The sequence below is a fragment of the Diadema setosum genome, chromosome 22 (assembly GCF_964275005.1).
Source record: "Diadema setosum chromosome 22, eeDiaSeto1, whole genome shotgun sequence".
Lineage (NCBI taxonomy): Eukaryota > Metazoa > Echinodermata > Echinoidea > Diadematoida > Diadematidae > Diadema > Diadema setosum.
Window position 1 is genome coordinate 22,954,751 of NC_092706.1, and position 24,930 is coordinate 22,979,680.

Sequence of the window (24,930 nt, forward strand, 5' to 3'; positions counted from 1 at the left end):
TCATCTCCGGTTATCCTTCAAGCCTCTTCAGTTTGTGTCATATCTGTATACGCGACAAAAGGTAAATTGAATTAAATTCTGGAAATAAACGTCTGCATGTCATGTGAGAGTCTCCTGTCACAGTGTAGCTATACTTCCGTTTGTTATTGTTTTTTATCAATCTGTTTCGACACTAGTTGTTCTTTGCTTGTATAACTTTATCGGATATTAAAAAAAAAATGGAATAAAACGAAATGAAATGGCAAATAAAATCTTTATTTAAGTTTCTTGATGTCTACAATATTAGATGTTGTGCCAAAATGATCTGACCGTCTCCTGAGATTAAACCTATATTCTTGCTTTCGGGCATTCCTTAACCATCGATTCCATTTTGAAAATCCTTGCAGTTACTGTCGTTCATGCTATCAATGGCTTTGATGATGTATATCATAGCAATGAAGGGATTGAAAATATTTAGATTATAATTGAAATGCTTTAAGAAGGTTGAATTATTCTGCGCATGGTTTATAGGCTACCATGTTGTTACTTTTCGAGGGTTTACATTACTTTAGTGTTAGAGTGAACCGTTCCGGTGCTGTTTATAGCAAAATGATATTTCAGTTTTATTCACAGAATAACTTCATTGAAAATGGCAGCATAATTATGATAGACGTTACAACGGCGAAATCATTAAACAAAATGCCTTCTAATAAACTCAGTGTAAGAAAATGCCCGTGAAAGAGGTCATATAATGGTAAAAGCTAAGGGTAGTCAAAATTTGTAGTAAATAAATGGCCTTGAAAACGTTAAGGCAAATCTTCATGTGAGAAAAACAAATGGGACTTTGCTGGTACATACATTTTCTGTGGAAGTATAGGTATTGCGGACACCGTAGGCCTACATCATTGCCACTACTCGTATACGTGCTTACACAGAGCGAACATGAAGCGATACCAGCGAGGATGATCTTTTGTCGAGAACGCGAAGCTATATATTGTTCTTAAATTGCGGAGTAAATGAGTTGTAGAAAACAATTTGTTTTTTTTTTTTCTTTTTTTCAGAGGATAGTAGATAAAATTAGTTAGAAATCAGCTATAATATCGTTGCAAGTGATTGTCCTAAATCGACGTGATTTGAATAAACTGGAAGGCACTGCTGTATAATACAATCTGCACAAACCGACCAGGCGTAAGTTTACGAGAAGCATTCTAGGTAACTGTTGCTGGTATGATGGATGATCAGGGGCAAATGGACTTTATGGATATGATGTCACTTTACCATTATGATTTACTGTATGTTATAGGTATCTCTTTATGTATTCACATAGTACCCAAATTGCTTGGGTATTATAGTTTCCATTAAAGAAAAGCGTGCGGGGTAAGACCCATGGTCAATGCTTTAAAAAATTATCTATTATCCCAAACTAAACTATACAAGGCTGAACTACACTAAACCTAACTAAACTAAATTACATAACTAGATTATAACTGCTTGCAAAGAAAGTGAAACTGACCAAAAAGGTATAATATTGAACAATAATAGTATAGCGATATATTTCAAACAAAATTCAAACTGAAAAAAAAAACGGTTTATAAAAGATATATTTTTGTAAATCTCTTTTTTTATTCCTTCCAATGTTCATGTTATTTCACTCATTCCAATTATTACGTTTCCACATAAATCATATTTGCCAAAGATATATACAAAACTCATCTCGTGCTTATACATTTACCCATTCTCGAAATACGAAATCAGGATGTGGTATATTAGGAAAATGTAAAATGGGGAAACAAAAGAAAACTAGAAAATAGAAAAGTAAAAAAGAACAAATGAATAACAGTGAGAGGAAGCGATCACTTTTAAAAATGAAATATCAATTCCTATACAATTGTTGTCTTATATTCTTCATTGGGCTAGCAGATGTTGTTGTGTATAGAGTACAATATGGATATGTGGTGTCGTACACAGGATAAACTTATTGTTCAGACTATTTCTCTCCAATGGGAAAAAGGGTAAACTTAAATGAAATACGTACACCTTTATGTAGTCTTTCTGAGAATGCTCGACCGGGAATTCCCAAGAACTCCTTTTTGGTATTCATCGTTGCTGATGTGGCTTTTCCGAAATACATGATGGAATGCGGGATTCTATAAACCATCAAAGGGCAATTGTTGTTTGTTCATTCTCCGTCTGAGAAGATGGCTGGATAGCCCATACTCAGCTACACTAAACTGGTCTTCCATGGGGTCCAGTTGGATGTGACGCTGTGAATGAAAGTTGCTGAATATGAGTTGAATAAGAAGAGCGGAATTGCTGGAATAAACATTTCATAAAATCGGACTTAGGAAAGCAAACAGGTTATACTTACAGGTCGTTATTTTACATGATATGCCAATTCCTAGACAATGTATGAAACTGTCCTTTTTTATTTTACACGTGAAATGAAATCAGAAGTTTGTATTATTTACATAAATAATAACACCATTGTTTATACGTTTGCTATTGATCATACTATAATTGGTAATTCAGCTCTTGTATAGCGAGTAGTTAGTGATGAGTGTCACTGTCTCTTTGGAGCATTGCTGCTTAATTATCCATCATTGGCAGTATGAATCATTACAGTTTTTACAAATACTATCATTATTGTTTGTGTTCCCACAGCCAGTATTTCTGTCATTGTAATTATCATAATTTGCATTGTCATAACTGATTATCATTAAGTCGTTTTCAGCAGTATAAGCCATTTGGGAGTTACATGTGCACATGGGTTCAAACAACTTTCCTTTTTTGTTTTTCATCTAATTGCACTTCACCTGCTTTCAAGGCGACTAAAATGCCCAAGCTTGCTCGACGCAACAATATTATTTATAGAAATCATCAGTAATCGTATATTAAACGAAGTATAAATTGTACGTAGACCAGGTGATCACAATGGTCCATCAATTAACACTTCTTCCTTTTTTCCAATTCCAGTTCACTTCAATTGTGCTTTTATTTTCATCCAGTAGCAGGGTATAATGTAAGTAGTGGCCTACAAAGTATACATTAATGAACCATATATTGTTAACAAATTGTAAGCAATGCAGATCATAATAGTTTAGGTCTAATGTATATATAGATGAACGAATGAATAGAAAGGAACTTGGGAAACTCCTCAAAATAAGTTCTGCACTTAAAGTTTGATATATCATATTTCTCTTATGCCCGCATTATCTTAATTAAGTATGACATCATAAGAAAGCCTGATTAATCCTCTTTAAAATTACACCTCACTTGCTATGACTGGGTATTCCTGGAATGCGCAGTATGACTGACTATGAGGAAAGGTCAAATGTGAAATGTTGGAAAATAGAGCAAATGTGTTATGTCAAACAGAATAATTCCCATTTGCTTTGTCCTTTCGTGGAATTAATGTGCTTGAAAAGAATGCATTTTGAGATTATCATTAGATTCCATGGCAGGCTTCATCCATGAATTAAAAACTGCAGGATTAATATCTGTAGATTAAAATTAAACATAAAGGTTGACCAAACAGTCATCTAATGTGTAGGAAAAAGGTATGGGAGTTTTTGAAAGTGCTGTTTTAAGCATTGCTTATTCCAGTGGCCTTTTTTCATCAAAACTGTACATTGTAAATAGCAGAATTGTTGCAACTTTTCACTTTTGATCTGTCCCCATACTCAGCTGTTTTGCACATTCCAAGAACACCCAATCATAGCAAGTGAGGTGTCATTTTAAAGATGATTAATCAGGCTTTCTTATGATGTCATACTTAAGATAATGCGGACATAAGAGAAATATGATGTATCAAACTTTAATTGCATAACTTATTTTGAGGAGTTTATTTCAATATTTGCATGGAATATATTAACAATCCATTTCTATTGATATTGCCAAATGCACCACTTTTGCTGTCAGGTGGATGTGCTGACAATCATCATTATATTTTTAAGGATTACATGAATAATTATTACATAACAAATGATTATATCAGTGAAACCAGCAAAGTTACCTATGTGGTACCAACGGCCACCTGCGTATGGCTTGGTATAAAAAAAAATACCATCCCATGTTTTTGATTTTCCAATTTGAAGGTATACTTCACTTTATTGTGTTAATATAGAGTGAACCATTCAGGCAAAATGATATTTCAGTTTTGTTCACTATAATATCAATAATTGAAAATTACAACACAGCCGCTACAACAGCGAAATCATCAAGAAACATATTTCATAACCCAAACTGGCTTAATGTTATCATCATTATCGGAGAGAGGATTTTTACTTTTGCACTTAACTTTTTTTTTTCATAATCAATAATGACACACAATGCCCCGCATAAAGATATTTTCTTGTATACATCGTCATGTATAATCTTTCTATCAGCATGACATGAATACTAGAGAATTACTGCCTTAAGAAATACGTTGTTAAGATTTTATAATCCAATTATACCTTTTTTTAACTCGCTTTGATGTCTGACAGGCGTCTTCGCCACAAGTATACACTCAATAACAATTATGATAATAATAACAACCGCAATTTTTTGCGCATGCAAGGCGACATGAACCTACCCCTTTAGATAAAGTCATCTTAAACTTTGGGTAGAATGTATTTACTTTATTTATTTTTTTTTTTGTGTGTGTGTGTGTAGAGCATGACTTCATTACTAAGGTCATTAACACGAGCCGAAAATCAGCCAACACAGTCACACGAGAGAGAAACTATGAACTGTGACGTCCGATCCATGGGACGGGTCGAGGAAGGAAGTGTATAGGAAAGAATGTGCCAATGTATTTCCGTCTATGGGTCGTTTTTATAGATAAACCACTGTCAGTCATGACCGGATGATGTTTACATTATGATAATATGTTTAATCTTTAAGCGGCGGTGAGGGGTCGAGCAAGACTGGGAATTCCCACAGCTGTGCATGTATGTGGGATTCCCCACTTACTCCCTGCATTGTCTGCGTGCAAATGCTATAGATTCCACGAAGCTTTGATCAATATTATTGGTGTCAGGTATAATATGAAAAGTATAATGGCGTATAGCTATGAGGATGGAAATCATAATTATAATGATAAGTTACAATGTATTATCATAAATATATTAAGATTATAATCATGACTATGATTATAATCATGATCATGAACATGATCATAATCATAATCATAAACATAAACATGTGATCATAATCACAATCACAATCACAAGCATAATCAGCAATGTATGTGTTCTTCTTTCAGACACACATAAGGGTTCGTATGATGATAGTGATCTGGTGATGATAGTTACGATAATACCATGGAAGAAAAGGAGGGAGAAGACGAATAAGACTTTCAGTAAAGCATACCTGATACTTAGCAGAGCTAGACCTGTTGATCAATTCATATTCTTTGCTTTTAGCAAACGCTAATGTCATTCGCATACGATAGAGATTTTTTACCGTCTGCAATAAGTTTTTTTTTTTATGTGTGCTTTTTGTAATTGACGGTAACTAGATATGAATAAAACTTAAGAGAAGGTTACATCAAAATGATTATTATTTTCTCCATTATGTCTAACCTTTAAATTTAGCCCCATCGTCCGTCCCCCCCCCCCCCCCCCCCCTGCAAGAGGCAGTTTGATCCCTCCACTCTACGAGATCCGCGGACGGGTCGTGCATTGAATGGGAAATAGGCCTATCCTAAACATGATGGATCTATATGAATTCAGAAATATCATTATAGGAGAACACACCAGCACTGAAATTTGAGAAAAATCAATTTCTAACCATCTGTCTTCATCGCAGGATGGGAAGACTATAACAATTCGTGACGTCAAATGTTTTGCCAACCATTGTTCTGGGGCCTGTTGCATAAAAGTTACAATTATGGTAACTATGCTATCCAATGGTAACTACCATGGCAACAATACTCAACAGCCAATCAGAATCAAGAATTCCATGGAAGTTACCATTGGATGGCAAAGTTACCATAATTGTAACTTTTATGCAACGGGCCCCTGGTGAGAGAAATCGGGGCAGCATTCTCATTTTCATGAATCTTGTTAGTCACTGCACACATTTGTTGTAAGCTACTGAAATCCTCGCATCTGATTGGCTGAGAGCAAATTTGTCAGTGAAAATCCGTGACAAAGCATTATTGATGAACAGGTACTGTTCCCTGGTGCCTCCCATAGGCCACAAGGCGATGTGCAGAGAGAAGGATGTCGAATCGAAGATGAGTTTCTATTCTTCACCTCCGTGGTGCAACCATTAAAACGACAAAAATATGAAGAGGATTCTACTTATGAAAAGTTTTTTTTTTTTTTGTGAAACGTATTCGTTTTTTCGACTCGTTTCTTACTTCTGCATGTTTTTAATTCAGTTTTTAAATCAATCATTTATTGACTTCCTGAAAGAAAATACATATTTTACTTAAGGCGATCAATTCATCTTTTAAACAAGTTGAAAGAACAAACCATTACGTATAATACAAAATTGTGTACATTATATTGTAACAAAAGGAGATATGGCGATGGAAAAGAGTGAACCACCTAAAATCACAACTTGCAGAAAGTGGATCACTTGAATGAAAAACAAACAACAACCCCAATACACCAATGTAACGTATTTATGCAGCCGTTGGAGCATACCATTGGCGATCATCATGGTGATAACGACATAACAGTATATCCTTATCAGCATTTTTTTGCTTAGAAGTACAAACAACATACAAACTCAAGGTAACAATCAATCATAAGAATGTTAAAAAATCAAAACATATGCACGCATGAACAAAATTCGCAATACACTGTACTCATTATTACGCCTATACTGCGCAACGGAGAACTCATCATGTTACATGCGAGGTATATTAAACTGCCAAAATATTCATACTATACTTTGTATTATCTCAAACGCATACCCAAACCCTAACTCCCGAAGTACGGTTTCCGGATCCCTATACAACAACACATTCACAATGAAAGCATTGCGTTCGCACCTTCTGAATACTTGGTACGCGTGTATACATTAGCGCAGTATACCATCACTGCGTGGAGCACTATACGTCATTGCCTCTATAGGGCCCTAATATAGACAAAGAAATTCAACAACTTTAAAAGCCAATCTATTCAATTCCACTTTTTATAGTTGGTAACATCACAACACAGCAGGAGATTATAATATTGTATTGCTGTAGAAAGTAATGTAGATTTTTGCGCTAAAAAACAACTGAGTATTCAATAACGTAAAAACCTGTTGTTTTTTTTTTCTGAATGTGCTACAATGATCGAGAGATGTTTCAAATGAGGTTGAATATGAGACAATGGCGATGGTGATAAAATTGTTAATGATTGTAATGATTGTGATGATAATGATAATGATAATGATAATGATAATAATAATTTGAATAAATAATGATGCTATCTACAAGAGTAAATAAAAATAATTACAATTAATGGTGATAATCACGTATACACATGATACACGTATGTTTATTATTATGTTTGTTTATGAAGTCAGGGAATTTAAAGACCCTCTATTAGCCGATAAGGCTGCATATTTTCTAGAGAGGCCGTGAATTCGTAACAGATGAGATAACATATTAGGGCGTATAATGATATTATATAGGCCCTACATGTATGTTCTGCACACATTGATTAATTGATTAATTGATTAATTAGGTCCCTGCAATGATTAGTATTCAAGCCCTGTTGTTCTAGAAATTTATAAGATAGATATATATATATATATAATCAATATATAGATTAAAGGCTACCAAAAAGTGAAACGAGTGTAAGATAATTAAAATGCAAGAAGGCATGTTATATCAACTATAAAATAGTGCATACCAGAGCATTTCTTATCTAATAACATGAAGGACATTTTGTGACATAAAGGGCCTAGATTGCTGTATGCCAGAGGAAGGGCACGAAATCTAAGCGCCATCTGTGGGAGCATTCCGTAACCGCCTAACGGTTGATCACAGTGGCTAGTCATTATTTCTTCAAATTTGTTTTATGTGCTTGTAAATATCTGTAAATAAACTGTATTATAATGTAAATAACACAGTCTGCAAGAATCTTCAGTTTATTGAAGGAGGCAGACTTAACCAGGGAAGAAGAAGAAGAAGAAGAAGAAGAAATTATGTGCTCCATGAATGTGTCTAAATGTCGTACAATTCCAACTATTTTCAAATCGATGTCCAGGCCTATATTATAATCTAGACTATGCTGCATGATGCGGGCGATGATAAGATACATTTATAGTAATGTATATTTTACTTTAGGCCCTATATGGGGCCTACTAGGCCTATTTTGTTTGTTTGTTGTTGTTGTTGTTTTTTGAAAAGAAATGTCTTGTTATTTTCATTTATTTATCTATTCTTATTTAATTATTATTATTATTATTTATCTTTTTTGTTGTAAGAGTCAAAAGAGCGCATAATTATGTGTTGGGGAAGGAGGGGTGGGGTTTTCGTGGTTGGTATTGGGGGTTGCACCCCGCCCCCCCCCCATTCCTCAGGCCCTGCAATGCACCACTATGCATTACTTCCATAGTCATTATGTCTTATGATAAATTATAAAGCTATATAACAACAAACGAGTGAAGCAAGGGGGTTCATAGTTCAAGTGGTGGCCAATGGGGCCAACGTATCTATCTGGACAAGATTCTGAACCTGTACTTTTTAAAGTTAATGCAGTAAGTATTATTTGAACAGCCTTATAAAACGCCTCTTTGCTTTAAACGTCTGTATTTTCAACAGATATTTAACGGATCATAATGAGAGAGCAGTGATTGTCAAGTGTGGTACGTGAAGTAACCCTGCAATTTGGTTTTTGTTTCTATACCTAATAAAATATGATTATCTCTTTCGTTCTTCGTCGTCTTCTAATTCTCTGCTTTATTCAGCATCGCTATAAGAGAGACACGGTATTATATTATGCTTTAATTACTTTATTCTTCGTTATGATTAGGTATTTCTGCATACCTCTGACCCTTTTGGTTTACACTATTTTTTCGATGATGATAATTTTGATCCTGAACCATTCTACTCGTACTCTTTTATACCGAGTACTTTGCGCTGCGAATAAAGATAGCAAGAATACGTCATACGAGTACTTGGAGAGGAAATTATGTCAGTTCCCGATAAAGTAACATTACTTCGCTGCTAGATGGCGCACTACTATCTCGTCGGGGCGGATCGAGTTCGTACCTGGCGCTGGCCGTGATGGGCATGGTTATGCAGCATGCAGTAGTAAAGGGTGTACACCACCACTGACACTGTATTGTATTCTGCGTAGACGGATTTACAGGGCCGGGACAAGTACATACAATGCGAAGTTAGCCAGCCAAAATCACCTTTTTTACCACCTTCAAAAATGGAGGCGCTGCCTCGCATGCAAATGCTGAGCGTTGAGCTCAAGGAGAGCGCAGAGAGAGTTGAATTTGGGCCCGAATTAAAACAGGTAGGTGGTGTTATCACGTTTCAGCTTTCATCCGTCTAAAATTTATGATTCTACAACACTACACAAGGCCCTGGGGTAGGGGCAAGGCTGCCATGATTCAACAACAAGTGAACTAGCTAGAACAGAAGTTGAACCTTTCTGGTGTAGTGAGCGTAATTTTTCCTAATCCCATTCATTATCAACATGGTTATCGACCGAGCATTATGACGATGTGGGCCAAAGACAAAGTTCTATTCCATTAACAAATTATTCATCACACACCGATTGAAGAGGCCGGGGTGTGTTCTGCAGTTAACACTAACATGTATTGTTGGGGCCTAGGTGTTAATAAAGAGTGCTTGTTGTGGAGGAGTCTCGACTTCAATATTGATCTGAAGAGAATGAAAGCGAGGGGGAAAATAGTGCAAAGTTGACAAGCCAGCTGCCAGCATGATTTGTGAACACCTGTATACTGACTATAGACCAATAGCTAGAGAAAAATTGCAGTAGACGTCTAGTCTTGACATGGACAATTTACCACAGCTCTGTATGCAGCAGAAGCTGTGGAGTGAAGGGGTGCTAGTACCGGTAACCCTGGAATGCTGTACGTGTTGGGGTCGTCGATGCGGTTAGGGCGCTAGTAGTAAAGTTAAATGTACAGGGTCTGCAGTATCTAGACCCGAGGCCCTAAGTATTAAACTGTTCGTCTACTTTCGTTTCTAGTAGGTATCTTGACTTGTACTGAACCAAATTGCTCCAAAATTACAGGATAGATTGGATCAAAATACTGGTACCTGGTAACTTATTTTGCAATCATTCGTGAATTTTATTCATTATTACTGACTGTACCAAAGCGTCAATATCGACTTCAACTTTTTTAGGTCGTCGCTCAAAACATAAATCAAGTTGCCATGAATGTGGCAAGTTGAAAGAAGGCGATTATTGGATGTGTAAGTCTGTCAATCAGTCAGTCTGTCTGTCAGTCTGGGGTCTTGTGAAATCTAGGATTATAGGAACTGTATTTCTCATCTGACTTTATTCAACTCGACATTGATAATTTCTTACATTGTACATTGATTTTGTCCTGGTTACCTGAAAGATTCGTCGCATGTAGATAGCTCACTTCAACTTCAGATTGTGCGGGCAGCATTCGCTGCAATTGCTTGTGAAAAGTGAGTTGTTTTGAGTGAAGACATGAAAGTTGACATTGATGTCGATGCTTCCCGGTGACAGATATTCAAATTCATGTGAATGTTTGCAAATATTTAATTTTTTTCTGTGATTTTTTGTGCAATTTGGTTCAGTGGAATTTGAGATGTATATCTCCATAGATACGAAAGTACTTAGCACTGCAGGAGGTAGCAGGGCTTTTTCTCTCTGAGAATATCATGTCAAAAATTGGACCACTTAAGTGTATTTTTAGTGTTATGTGTAATTACGTACCAATAGTTTTCAAAATAAAAAAAAAGAAACATAGTAATAGAGTCTGATGTACCATTACCAATATTATTGTTACCTTGGATGATAACAAAAAGTATGTTTACAGTGAGGATGTCTACTTACTGTGAAAGTATGAAATTTGTACAAAAAAAAAATGATGCAGATGTAGACACAGGGTTCATCCTTTGTACATACACTGTAATTGTAATGTCTAATGTAAGAGAAGTGAGGAGAAGATTGTTGTTATACTGGAGATAGTCTCAAGCTAACAGGAAGAGGTAGTCAAGCAAGAGGGCCTTTAAAAGACAAGTTTTCTCCAAAATACCATGTGGATTGAGTGAATTCAACCATATCAGTAGAACGTTACATCATTGAATTTGGAGGAAATTCGAACTACATGTTCAAAAGTTATGAATTTCAGTGTCAGTGCCGGTAGCCCCATCATCTCTGCATGAGAAGACTACAAGTTACAGTTTGTAACATCAATATGTAGAAAACATGAATAAATACAGAATCCAACGTACAATTTTGTATGTTCATAATTTCTCGCAAAATGAAAAAGCATGTGACTTTCCTCTTTCAGAAAGCAGGTGCAACGATATTGCCCTTAAAAGGTGTCAGTTATGAGTTGAGGGAATGCATGCTTAAACTTTTCATAAAAAATGAAATTTTGTGGCATTGTATTCTCCTGAATATTTTTCTTATCATACTGCAGCATTGTCACAAACTGTTGCAGTCTTCTCAACCAGTGATGGTGACATTGAAACTTTGAAAATTCATAAGTTTTGAACAGATTGTCCACTTTTCCTCATAACTCTGATTGCTACAAGTACATTCACTCAATTTACACATACAGTATAATTATTTGAGTGAACTTGTCCTTTAATTAGACCTGTTCGATGTCTGAATTTCTTAATCTACAGATTTGTATGTCTTTGAATTTACCGAATATTGCATCCATTGTTTGGAAGTCTTTTTCACGATCGTGAAGAATAATCACAAGAACTTTTGCACCTTTCGAAAGGCTTGCACTTGGCTATGACTGTGAGTGTTAACAGTATGGCCCTTCAGGGTCTATTGAGAAAGGTTTGTAGGTGAAGACTTGTGGGTGCACTCATTATGGCTTTCCCTTGACCCCCCCCCCCCCCTTGTGTTCTTTTTGCCACCAAATTATATACCATTCAAACCAAGGTCTTGTCTCTGGAATGGAGGGTCTGGTAGGTGCTGTACTGTGGATTCAGTGATGTAAACAGTGAGACAATTGGGGTATGAGGAAACTCTGCTAAATAGATGTATGTACACCTGCAGAGTTTAGGTTTAATGTGCTGTTGTCTGCTAAAGGTAGCCTTTCGACAGTATTTGATGTCAGTATAGTAGAAAAGCTATAAGAAAAAATGTCACTCATCTCAATTTCTTTATAAGGGAAGGCATGAAAAGAGCTGCTGGTACAGCCTGGGCTGTAGATAACCTATACCTTCATTGTACATAATGTACGGGACAATACAGATGAGTAAAGTGATCACATTCAATGCTAGCAAAATGTAGTGCTTTCAAGTCCTGGAAACTTCTTTGCAAAATGTTTTCCCCAATTTTTACACTATTGGGGAACACTTTCCATTTTGTAATGGTAGCATAACGGTGATACCCATGAGCTGGCTAGATTCCAATGTATGTTTTCTTTTTTTTTCTTTTTTTCTTTTTGAATGCCAATGGATGCCAAATTCTGTTATGCTGCAAGAGCAGCAACAGGATGACTGTGTAGTCACATTCTAGTAGTCCAAGATTTGTTAAATTGCTTTTTAATTTGTCCTGTCTTCTGGCACTGAGGTTGTTTGTGCTATTAAGAATCCAACACTGCAGCCATTTTGGGTGCTGTCGCTGGGAAATATAAAATGTAGTTTAGAAATGATGACATTTGTGAATGTGCATGATATGACTGCAGTGGATGACTAAAATGCTAAGTACTGCAAAGTTCTTGGAGTTTCAATTCCCATCCACTCATACATTCATATATCAAAATTAAAAACGTGAGATCTGTTTCAACAAGCTTTCCAATAGTTTACCATACCTTACTAGTGTAATACTTATGGATCATATCATAATACACTGCGCACTTGCTTTTGTAATGCACAGTTGAGTATGTTGTATCCTTTGCAATGTACGTTAGTAGTAGCTGCACATCTTAATTTTCCTTAATTATCATTGTCATTATTTCCACTATTTATTACAGCACATCTCACAGCATTACATGGAAGATGCCTCCAAGTACAACGAAGAGATAAGACAACTTGACCAACTCAGAATTGTAAGTGACAGTTCTAATGAGTTATGTCATTCCTGTGCTTCGAGTATAAAAGTAGGCCTACCTCCCAATAAAGAGTCTTGGATATTTTACAGTTTATGAGTGACCTGTTTCGGCACATTTTATGCATACTGGTATATACAGTCTGTACATTTATACCAAATGTTTTTCCATAATCTTGCCTTACCTGACACAAATGCATGCATACTGAATTTCAAGTGCTGAAATTTATTTGTGATGAACTTGGGAATGGAAGAGTGTCTAATTGACTCCTAGTGGGCACTACATCTATAAATTTGAGTGTCGGTAACATAAGCTATTGAATTACACAGCTATCATTATGCAGTATGTACACATAGCTACATATTGATTGATTGATAAGGTTTATTCAACACTTCTGTAAAAAGAAAAAAGAAAAAAAAGAGAGAGATAACAGAAATAGACGGCATTGCAAACAAAATCCATGAGAATTACAAAACAACAACAATCATGAGAAATATGGGAAGCAAAATACAGGTAATTTGAAAAGTGTAAGTAGACAAGCAGGAAAGCAGTGCATTATATTTAAGCCTGTCTCTGAATGAAACAATTGTAATCAAGGTATTATCATGAATCATGTTATTAAGAATATTGTTTTGTATAAAGTACACAAACATAACTCCTGTTCATAATGACAAATTTCTCTAATACTCTTTGTGCAGAATGCATGTAATGTCACAAGGGACTTCAATGGGATCAGTACGCTCAAGAAATACTATGGCCAGCTCCACTTACTGACCAGTCGTTTCCCAACAGATACCCTCACATTTTCCTGGTGAGTTTAATATGATGTCATTGGTGTAATGTAAATTGCTTTTTGATTGGCTCAGATACAAAGAGCTAGGTTTATAGCATTCATACAATGTGTTCATTTGCTTTTAAAGGGGATGATAATTTCTTTCGTTGCTTTTTTTTTGCCTTAGAAAGTGTGTGTGTGTGTGGGGGGGGGGGGGGGGGCGTTCAAATAGCGTTAGTTGGCATATTGTAAGGGGGTCCAGTTATTCAAATTAATTGTGCTATGGCAACATCCAAAGTGTAATTGCCTGTTGTACAAGGTCTTGTCATAAGATTTTATGCATGATGTCTATGACCTATGTGCTGTTTTTATCAGACTTTTTTTTTTTTTTTTTTTCAAGCCTTGTCCAGCTTGGTTTTATTGATGATTCATATCGTATCAGTCAATATGATTCCCAGCTTGTTTTAGTAGCACTGCATGTCATGGGCTTCTATCTTCTACAATTTCTTCAGTGTCCAACTTTATACAATTTTGTTGCTGCCCAAGCCTTGCTTGCGGACAGAAGAACAAAGAAATTGACCAGATATAATATCAGACATAAAAGTGTGCTTGGATTGGTGCTAGCAGGAAGAATGACTGAAAAGAGATCATTGTCCCATAGCATGAAATTATAATGAATTTACTGTTAGTGGCAATTTTGCAATAAATGGCTATTACCATACCAACACTATTCCATGTAACCAAATATGATAATAGTATACTGCTTGTACGTACATGTGGAGGAGGAGAAGCAGCAGCAAAAAAAAAAAACAAAAAAACAAACAAAAAAACTCGCTTAAGAATTCCAGCCAAAGCATGTTGTACTGATTGATTGGTACATGTACAAATGTACATATTGTACATGTATGTGGGTTTAGATGCATGGAGTGGAGATAGACTGCACCAACAGCATGCTGAGGTTTTGGTGTGTGGTGCATCAGTACAGTCTCTTAAAGAAATTATTTCTGTGCTGGTAATCTCTTCAGGAAGGCCAAGATTATGCAAACTGGGATGGAGGGATTTACACAGGGTGAGGATTGGGCCATCTTGCCGTAGGGTAGAGACCTTATCCCCAATGGCAAGTGACATAAATGAAAGTGCAAGTGCGCCCTATGTTTAAGATGAAGTAAATATTCAGATCAACCAAACAGAGTTGTAGAAGTTTCATCAAAGTCATGATGAAGAATTTACGGACCAAAAAAAGAAAGAAAAGTGGTATTCCATGTTGGTAACATTGTCATTCATGTGGGTATGAAAATCAACAAAACTGTTTATGTGTAATTGAGGGCTGACATGTAAGTTGCCAGAATATAAAGTCATATAAGCTTATTAATAGGTTATGATGTGAATTTCCATGTTTTTGTTGATGTACATATTGGATATAGAGGAGCAACACACCATATCAAAAAAGAAAAAGGAAAAAAAAGTGCAACTGTATGATGTGCTTCTAGGGGAGAGGGCAAAATTTTCTGAAGCAACTTGATCATTATCATTAGATGTTGTACAATTGTACATTGTATGTTATCAGGATTAAGGATTGTTATGTAATACATGAGTAGTACGTATTTAATTTTTATGTATTTTAAATCTACTGTATTTATAAAAATTCATCTTTGGGGGATTGTCATTGGTATTTCACTATTAGCCAGTGAAAGGGAGGAAGTGTTGATGGTAAACATTGTTCTTCTCTATGCAAATTTTGCAGGATTGACACTTACGATGAGGAGCCATACACACACACTGATGTCCACTTTGAGCAGTCCTGTATACTGTACAATCTGGCTACGCTACACTCTATCCTTGGCGCAATTGAGTCGAGAACATCGGAGGAGGTAATGAGAATATCTCTGTGCAACTGATTGACAAATTGCCCTACATCGAAGTCGATGTAGGGCAATTTTGTCAATCGGTTGCAATGGAAGCACCTTGAGGGAAGAATTTCATGAGTTTGGAGAATATCTCTGTGGTAGCATATTCATTGTGCTTCATCAAAGTTGCCTGGCAGTGCTTAAAAAAAAAACAACCAAAAACAAAACAAAACAAAACACTCCAAAAAACAAAAATACAGACCCAGAATAGGTCTGTAGGAGCATATCCTCAAAGCTTTCTGTCTTCAAACTCTTTATTTTGAAGTATCATTGCTGTACTGTATGTCACTTGAGCTCTTCAAATATGAGTTCTGCTACCAACCATTCTCAGATTACATACATACAAGTGTACATAAGCACTTTCAGATTTGGTACTCCATGGAATTACTGAAAGGCACTCCAGGGGGGCGTTTCATCAACGAGTTCGTCGGAGATTTCACCGACAAATTTGCTATCAGCCAATCAGACCAAGGATTTCATTAGCTTTCAACAGTTGTCAGTGTAAATCCTTGCGTCTGATTGGCTGATAGCAAATTCGTCGGTGAAATCTCCGACGAACTCGTTGATGAAACGCCCCCCTGATATGCAAATGTTTCCAAGAATTGGAAAAATAATTTTTTTTCCCCAATGTTAACATTTGCAGAACATCTTCTATCTGTTATTATGGATAATTGCTAATACTGTTATAAGGGGAATTGCCATTCATCAGTTTGTTTCTTGTGGTATTTTAAAGAGTAGATCTGTACTCTTGAATGCATTGTTTAATATTAAATATCAGTATGTTACTGTAATTTCTTTTTGAAGGTTAATAGTTTCCCTAGAGGGGCTCAAACTGCTGCAAAATGTACGTACACAAGAAAAATCCAACATTTCGAAAAAGATGTGATACAAGTGGTGCTGTATAAAAGTGTTCATTACAATAATATTGTACGCTCATGAGATGGTGAACGTGTAGACTGGTTACCAAGTTCTGTCATTTTTCTTGCACAGGAAATGAAGGTAGCATGCACGCATTTCCAGTGTGCAGCAGGAGCATTCACCTTTCTCAAGGACAACTTTCAGTGTGACCTGAGTCCCGACATCTCATTTGAGTTGATGAACATCTACATCAACACAATGCTGGTAAGATGCCCAAACATTTCCTGTGTACATGCCATTATTAGACTGTTTCTGTCATGTACAATTCATTGATGTTTCTTTTTTTTACAGCCTTAATGAAGCACTTCATTCACTTGCTTCCTCTAATTAAACTCCTTAGGTAGGAAATCACATACATGTACTTGTTGGTAGACAAGGCAAGTCTTGTGGTTGTTACGGTGACTTATGTGAACAAGCCATGTGTAGAATTTAAACATATTGCCAAAATGGCATATTCCCAAGCATGTTACTAAGCATCTGTGATATGATGATTATTCATGTATTCCTTATAAATGGTGCTTGCCAGCACATCCATCTGACAGCAAGCCTGGTATTTGGCAATATTTACAGGAAAAAGATTAATACACTCAGTGCGAAATAATGAAATGGCTGCTTCCCAAGTGCTTATTGACATTATTCTGGTTACCTCGTCTACGTAAGTTCATTCTTTATTTGAAGATGATTGATGAATTCATAAACTGTGATGTTCTGCAAGCTTATGCATTTTGTCCGGATCAGTCAAGAAAAATACTACTCAACAGAGTAGATATCCGACATTTGAGTAGCTTGAGCCGTGTGCTCTTGACTGATCGAACAGCTTTGAAAATGAGAAAAGTGCCCAACCAACTGAGAGAAAAAAAAGAAGGCCATTTGTACCAATGTGCACATATGAGCTACTGTACCTCTGAACTGGCTTATCCCAGTTGCTCTGTCAAAGTGATATCAGAGTTAATTTATCTCCCAAAGTGGAAAAAAGTGGAAATTTTCACGGTGTTGAAATTTTCGCGCATTTCGCGCAACCAGAAACTAGCGCGAAAATAAAAGCACACAAATATTTTTGCTTGCTATATGTGCCTGTGCGTGATGTCTTGATTCCGCGGAATTAAAAACATGCGGAACTCTTCTTACCCGGCCAAGCGCGAAAAATTAGTCGCGTGAAAATATCCACTTTTACAGTACACGTATGTCCTCATCCCATATCCTTTGCTCAGAATAGAATCAAATATTTTGCTGAATTTTTATTTATTTATTTGGCTGATATTTTGCTGTGCTACATGTCTGGTAGATATTAGTCATTAATTTAAATGGATATTCAATGTTATGTATAAATTGTGTATGAAAGCAGTGGTAGGATCAAATTAAACTACAAAGAAAATCTTCAATATCAGATGTAGACTTCCAAATGATATTGATTTATATTCATATAGGAAGTAAGCTTTATACATTGTTGTATGTGAGAAATAAAAGAGATGACCATTTCATAGATGGCTAAATATTTCTGCTGTATCCATGACCTCCTGACCTGTGACCTTGACCTCTTTCTCTTTGTGTGTGTGTGTGTGTGTGTGTGTGACCACCACAGGGGCAGGCGCAGGAGTGCCTGCTGGAGAAGTCAATGCAGGACAACCGGAAGAGCTCCCTGGTGGCCCGCATCAGCATGCAGGTGGTGGAGTACTACCGGCTGGCCCTGCGGGGTCTGGAGGACTCCAACGTCACCAGCCTGATGGGGTCTCGGCGGAGCAAGTGGTGGAAGAAGACCCTGCAGATAAAGGCCCTCCACTTCACCAGCATTGCCTATGTGAGTTCCTTTGCCCACTCAACCCTTTAACCCGTTAAGGATGGATTGAATTTGCGACAACACGCATTTCCCATTGACACATGCCCGAGTATACTTGGGACTCGTCCTCAATGGGTTAACCCTAACCAGGCCGGGCTTTTTTGGGTGTTCTGTGGCCGGGGAGGGGTTGATTCAACCCCCCCTGAGATCTCGGCCATTGATCGCGCAATTGCCATGAAATTTGGCACGTGCATTACCTGTGGCGTATTCTACCAAGCTATACAAAAAGAAATGGAAATTTTCGTCATGATAATTAATTATGCTAATATATGCATAAAATCATACATTTTGCTCTAAATCAGAAATTAAAGCTCCTAGAATCCCAATTTTTGGTGAAAACATTCTTTGTAGCATTCCTAACAATGTGCTTGAAAAAAAATTTGGTATCAAAATCAATTTCTTATGTATTTCATTGTTTTATGAATTTCTTATGTATTTCTTTGTTTTTTCGACCTTTTGTTTTATCATTTTTTTTTCCACAAAATTTATGACAGAACCTATTTCAAGCGTAATTATGCTAAAATTAATTAGTTTCAGCCTATGAAAGTGAAAATAATCATATCTTTATGAATAAGAAGAGAAAACTCCATTTGCATAGACTTTATACACAAAATCACGTTTTTGAGCCATTTTCGGTCTGACAGGCATGTATAAAACGTCATGCAGCATCGTAACGGTATGCGCAATTTTTGCGAAAATGGTGTCAAAAGATGCGCGAGACTTAAAAGTAAAAAGTCAGCGAAAGGCGCGGTCAAAAAATTTCGCGCGGCGGAGTAGTCGCGAAAAATGTCGAGGGGGGGTTGATTCAAAGCCCCCCCCCCGGCCTTTTTAGGGTTAAGGGCCTGTAAGGATTAATCCTAAACTCTTACAATACACTATGCCACATTATTGATGGTACTGAAGGGCATACCTGGAAGAGGTTGCTGCAAAAGTGGACATTTTTGTGGTGTTGAAATTTTTTGCACAATTTGCATGACATGGAACTCGTGCTAAAGTAAAAGCATGCAAATTTCTTGTTGTATCTAATGATATCTTATATTGTCGTGTTGCAGAATTTAAAACATGCGAAATTCATCTTTCCCGTCTAAAATTTCTGCTTTTACAATAATCTGCTGTATGTGCCTAGCGTTTATCCACTGGCTTGCTCCCTTTGCATTTTAGCTTATGCGTCATGAAACTAAATGACAGTCATTAGAGGCGAGAGGGCTATGGGCATGGTTACACCTGAGTGAAACACAAATTATGGTTGGGGGGGGGGTGTGAGGGAGGACGTGTATTAAAAGGGAATGCAAGAAAATGGTTTTGCAAATTACAGTTACGTGCATAGGCATGTAAAGCCAAGCTTTAATGTTGGCATTCGGTTGAGTTCTCCTAGACAGTGGCTGTGAAACACAACTGGATGAACCTTCTGGTATATTGCCTGACAGTTACTCATAAAAGTCTTTGTCCTGCAAGAGGGACAAGGAGATATGGATCATTTCCATTCATTGATGGCTGGTTCTAGGACATTGCTCAGGTCAGAGAACAACAAGCACTGGCTGAAGATAATACAGTCATCAAACGGAGCTCAGACAGGGCACAAGAAGTATAGATATGGTTGACTACCTCTTTCTATAGACACTGAAATAATTTTGAAAACTCATTCCTGTCTATGGACTTTAGTAATCAAAACACGATTCTTATTTAAGAGTTAACTGATCTATGATTGTGTCTCTTGGAAACTGAAAATATCAAAACAGATTCTGTGTATCATTTTTTTTTTAATGCTCCAATGCATTTTCCATTTAGTTTGATCAATAACATTTAGAAAGAATGTGTTCAGATGTAAAGATTTTCAATAAATGTTGCTCTGTTCTCACAATATATAACTGTATGAAGTTGTACAATACTAGGTTTTTAAAGACAACAAGAACAAAATAAAAAAAAAAAATCTGCTGCTATCCAACTCAGTACAGTCTATCAGTAAAATTTCACTCAATCGCATGCAATGTCTGCTTTCTGTGGTATGTTATTTTGCATGTTTTTTCGCTGCTCCCTTTCCAGCTTTACATGAGCAACCAAGCAGAGGAGCAGCACAAGTATGGAGAGAGGGTTGCATACCTGGCCCATGCCCAGAACAAGCACAACGAGGCAGTCAAGATGAGCAAGGTTGGGGTCTTCCGTTCATTTTCATTGCATTTTTTTTCACATTCCCAACAAAAATCATTAACACAACATGAATATCTGAATACAAAATAAGTCAAATATGTACATCTTTTTGCAAACTGGTATATAAGAAAGGAAGCAAAATGTAAACTTGGTCATATGGACTTACAATGTAATTCTTGTATAAAACAATAGGTAATTAGGTATGGTATTGGAAATGGAGGGGACTGCGGAAATCACATCGACATTTTACATATGCCGACAGACATCCCCAAATGAATGTGTGCTGATGTGTGATGACATGCGAGAATATGAATGGTAAGTCTTTCCCATGCCTGTTTCTAATAGTCCATGGATTAAATTTAATGTCTAAGGCCCATAAATCACTACAGTGTATTTGTTTTACTGATCCCTATATTGGCAACATATTTTAGAGGATTAAAGTGAAAAGATAAGTGCATCTTAATATATATGTGGATTGAGTGAATGCAGCAGTATCAGTAGAACACATCAGTGAAAGTTTGAGGGAAATTGGACCATCCATTCAAAAGTTACAAATTGTTAAAGTTTCTGCATAGTCACTGCTGGATAAGAAGACTACTACAGTTTATAATGTCACATGTGTAGAACAAGATAAGAAATATATCAAGAGAATATGACACAAGTTCATTTCTTGAAAAAAAAAGTACACATTCCTTCAACTTATTACTGACCTATGTTAAGGGTAATATTATTCCCCCTGCCCTCTAAAAGAGGAAAGTCAAGTGCTCTGTAATTATGTGAGAAAAGTGAAAATATGTTGAATTTTCTTTGTATTTTCTGAATATGTCGTTCTACGCATATGATACCACAAGCTGTAGTAGTCTTCTCTAACAGTGATGGTGGCACTGAAACTTCAAAAATTCATAACTTTTGAACAGATTGTCTGATTTTCTTCAAACTATTACTGATGTGTTCTACTTAAACATTGCTATGTTCTCTCAATCCACATGTGTATTAAGGTGAATGTGTCCTTTAATCTCTGTTCTTCAAAATGAGAGTTTGCTAGATTTTTCCCAAGTTTGTGCAGATCTCATGAATTTCACTGGCTCCATGTTACCTTTCAGTAGTATGTATGCAGTGAAATTCAGAGTTACCAATTTGATAACAGAAAGATGATAAAATCGGCAGCAAAATTTTCTTAGTACTTGGTGGTTAAGAGTATCTTCTGTGCAGTGTCAAAGAAAGAGCATGTGGTCATTAGCATGAGATATTCTCCTGTGCAGGGTCAACCTGAGAGCATCATAGAAGCGCTCAACTTTGCCAAAGACATCATTGTGGGAAAGTACCAGTCAGCCCAGAAGGACAATGAGTTCATCTATCATGAGAGCATTCCAGCGGTGGAGACCCTTCCTGAAATAAAAGGTGAGAAAAGCAGAACTGTATCCACTGATTCTCTGTACAGATTTGGAACAAGTTATGTCTATTTCATTTTTTTCTCCGACTTGATTTATTTTGCATTCTGTTAGAGACATTTCAGTCGATAGAAACTGTTGCTCATGTCAATTCTCAGGACTAAATTGTGAGGTATTTATGATTTTGGAGCAGTAACTAATTGAGAACATTCTTGTTTTGATTGGGGTATTAACCCTAACAGGGCTGGGAGGGGGGCAGAATCCGCCCCCCTCGACGTTTCGCGCTCTAATTCTGTAACGCGAGAAGGCCTCGTCACGAGGCTTCTTGACTTTCTTTGTTCAAGTCTCGCGCAACTTTTGAGACCAAATTTGCAACGTCCGTGCATACTTTTTCGAAGCCATGCCCATTTTTGTAACGGCATGTCGCCCCAGAACGTGCACAATTTTGTGATTTTGTGTACATTTCCTATGGAAAAAAGTGCTCTGTCATGAAAGTCATAAAAACCTGATTATTTCTACAATTAATCACTTTCATTGATTGATTTTATGCTAATTATGGTAGAAAAATGGTTAGTGACAATTTCCAATAAAAAAACAAAGAAAAAACAAAAGTTGAAAAACGGAGAAATACATAAGAAATTCTGAAAACAATAAAATACATAAGAATTGAAATGAGTTTTGGAAGTTTTTGTGGTGTACAATTGTTGAATATGCAAAAACAGATTTACAGACCAAAAAATAGACTCTCAGTGCTTTTAACTAGGCCCAAATATGATCTTGAGCTCAATTTGCATAATTAATTAATTAAAATTAGAAATTGATTGTTTCATAAAATCTTATGACATAATCTTGTAGACTATGACGTGGGTGTCACGCATGCCAAATTTCATCGTGATCACACCACTGGAATCCGCCCTCCTCCGGTTTTAGCATAGCCAAAAAAGCCCCGCCTGATTAGGGGTATACTAGTAGGTATATTATGAAGCTTGGAAAAATATCAACAACCCCATTTTGAGATGTTGTGACTGTGATGTAAACTTCAGTGGGATTTTCTTTTCCCTAACAGAATGCAGTTTTCTCAAAAAGTCATCATTCTTTGAAATGACGTACTACAAATGAACTCAAATTGACATTTGGGGTGAGGATAATTTTTTTCGCTTCAGTATGATTATCGTCAATTGAATGTGATTTATACAAAGTGCACACACAGATATGTATGAGTGGGACTGTTAGGAATTGTCGCATGAGTTCCTTCTTTATGTGTGTGTTTTGTTCTTTAATGATAGTCTAATCAGTAGGATTAATTTAGAAATCAGTGTGAATTGAGAGATGGTGCAGAATTCACGGGAATGCTCCAATCTGTTTAAATTTGCAGGCGCTTCGCTCGTCAAGGCGCTGACGTTCCAGCCATACGATGAGGGTGTGGCCGGTCCGGACATCTTCCGCAAGCTGGTTCCCATGGAGGCGCATGAGGCATCATCCCTGTACAGCGAGGAGAAGGCAAAGCTGCTTCGCAGAATCGGGGATGCCATCGAGGAGAAGAACAAGAATCTTGAGTATGGAGACTTGAAATATGAGTTGCTTTTATTCATGCAACTCCCACTCTCCCATAAGAAAGATTAATTGTTGCATTTTGTTCTTTAGGCAAATACAAATACATACATGTACGTATAGATTAATCAAAGCTCAGGCATAACATCGCATCATTTTGTTTACTCCTATCATGTTTATGCTCATGAGGGATTATCATGCTGTCATCAGCCAGTCATTTTGATCTTGGCAGATTGTGTTGTTTGCGTAACATGACGTACCTTTAGCTCTTGTGAAGTACAACACCCTGTTCTTGTAAATACAGTCAAACCTGTCTTGGTGACCACCTGTCTATTGACCGATTCTGTGACGCGCTATGTGTATTTTTGGCATGGGCAGCGCCATTACGCGGTGTCTCAGCCGATCCCCCCTTCCCACTCCCCACCCCTCTCCCTACATTAGCACGCGCGCAGAATGAAAAACTGATGCATGGTTGCTTTAGCCAATGGGCGTCTTGTACTGGGTGCGCGAATGCTTGCTTAGTGCGCGAACCTTTGTTACAAGTGCGCGATAAACATGTTGCCCTTGGGGTGGGGGAGAGCAGGGGGGGTCGACTGAGACACCGCAATTTGAGCTCATGGCTGCGCCCAGTGCCATAAAATGTCTGCTGCCCTCAACGAACCCGAATCGGTCAATAGCGGCCACTTGCTGTATATGACCACTGAAACCAATTTCCTCTTAGAGAAAAAGCTTGTTATAAAATCTGTCTATAACAGCCACTTGTCTGTAACAGCCACTTTTTTCATCTCTCTTGGGTGGCCACTATAGACAGGTTTGACTGTAGATACAATAATCAGTGATTTTTACTAGGAATAAGGGGAAATTAGTATTCACTGTTGATATGTTTTTCCTCTCAATTTGTGCATGTTTGATGTCAAGTATTTGTAACTTAACACAGGTTGTGATTCTTCGGCCATAACCACAAACTTCCTTTAATGGGAATGATTTTTTTTTTTCTCTCTTTCCCATAGTCAATTTCTGTCAGCCATCCAACTGGAACAACTCAGACTACCTGGCAACGATCCAGAGAGATTGCCGCAGGTTCTACTGGAGGTGTGTGCTGCCCTCAGTGTCAAGACGGAGCCAATCAAAACACTGGTCAATTCAATGCAAGGTGAATGTTATTTGATGGTAGAGCCATGTGAGGTATACACATCAAAAGGGAGCCCCTCTTGTATTTGATTGTCATTACCTGCTAGTGCTAAGTGATTC

At 37.0% G+C, this 24,930-nt stretch overlaps 1 protein-coding gene across 1 annotated transcript in view; it reads left to right on the top strand.

Annotated features, from left to right (window-relative positions):
* The first annotated feature begins 9,304 nt into the window (after positions 1 to 9,304).
* LOC140245419 (tyrosine-protein phosphatase non-receptor type 23-like) overlaps positions 9,305 to 24,930 on the top strand; it is a 33,733-nt gene continuing 18,107 nt past the window's right edge. Inside the window, exons 1-10 of the mRNA XM_072324997.1 lie at positions 9,305 to 9,431; positions 13,081 to 13,155; positions 13,854 to 13,966; positions 15,672 to 15,798; positions 16,825 to 16,956; positions 18,335 to 18,550; positions 20,633 to 20,737; positions 22,000 to 22,138; positions 23,504 to 23,684; positions 24,690 to 24,832. Coding sequence (XP_072181098.1) covers positions 9,345 to 9,431; positions 13,081 to 13,155; positions 13,854 to 13,966; positions 15,672 to 15,798; positions 16,825 to 16,956; positions 18,335 to 18,550; positions 20,633 to 20,737; positions 22,000 to 22,138; positions 23,504 to 23,684; positions 24,690 to 24,832 — 1,318 coding nt within the window. The 5' untranslated portion in view covers positions 9,305 to 9,344. The remainder of the gene's footprint in view (positions 9,432 to 13,080; positions 13,156 to 13,853; positions 13,967 to 15,671; positions 15,799 to 16,824; positions 16,957 to 18,334; positions 18,551 to 20,632; positions 20,738 to 21,999; positions 22,139 to 23,503; positions 23,685 to 24,689; positions 24,833 to 24,930) is intronic.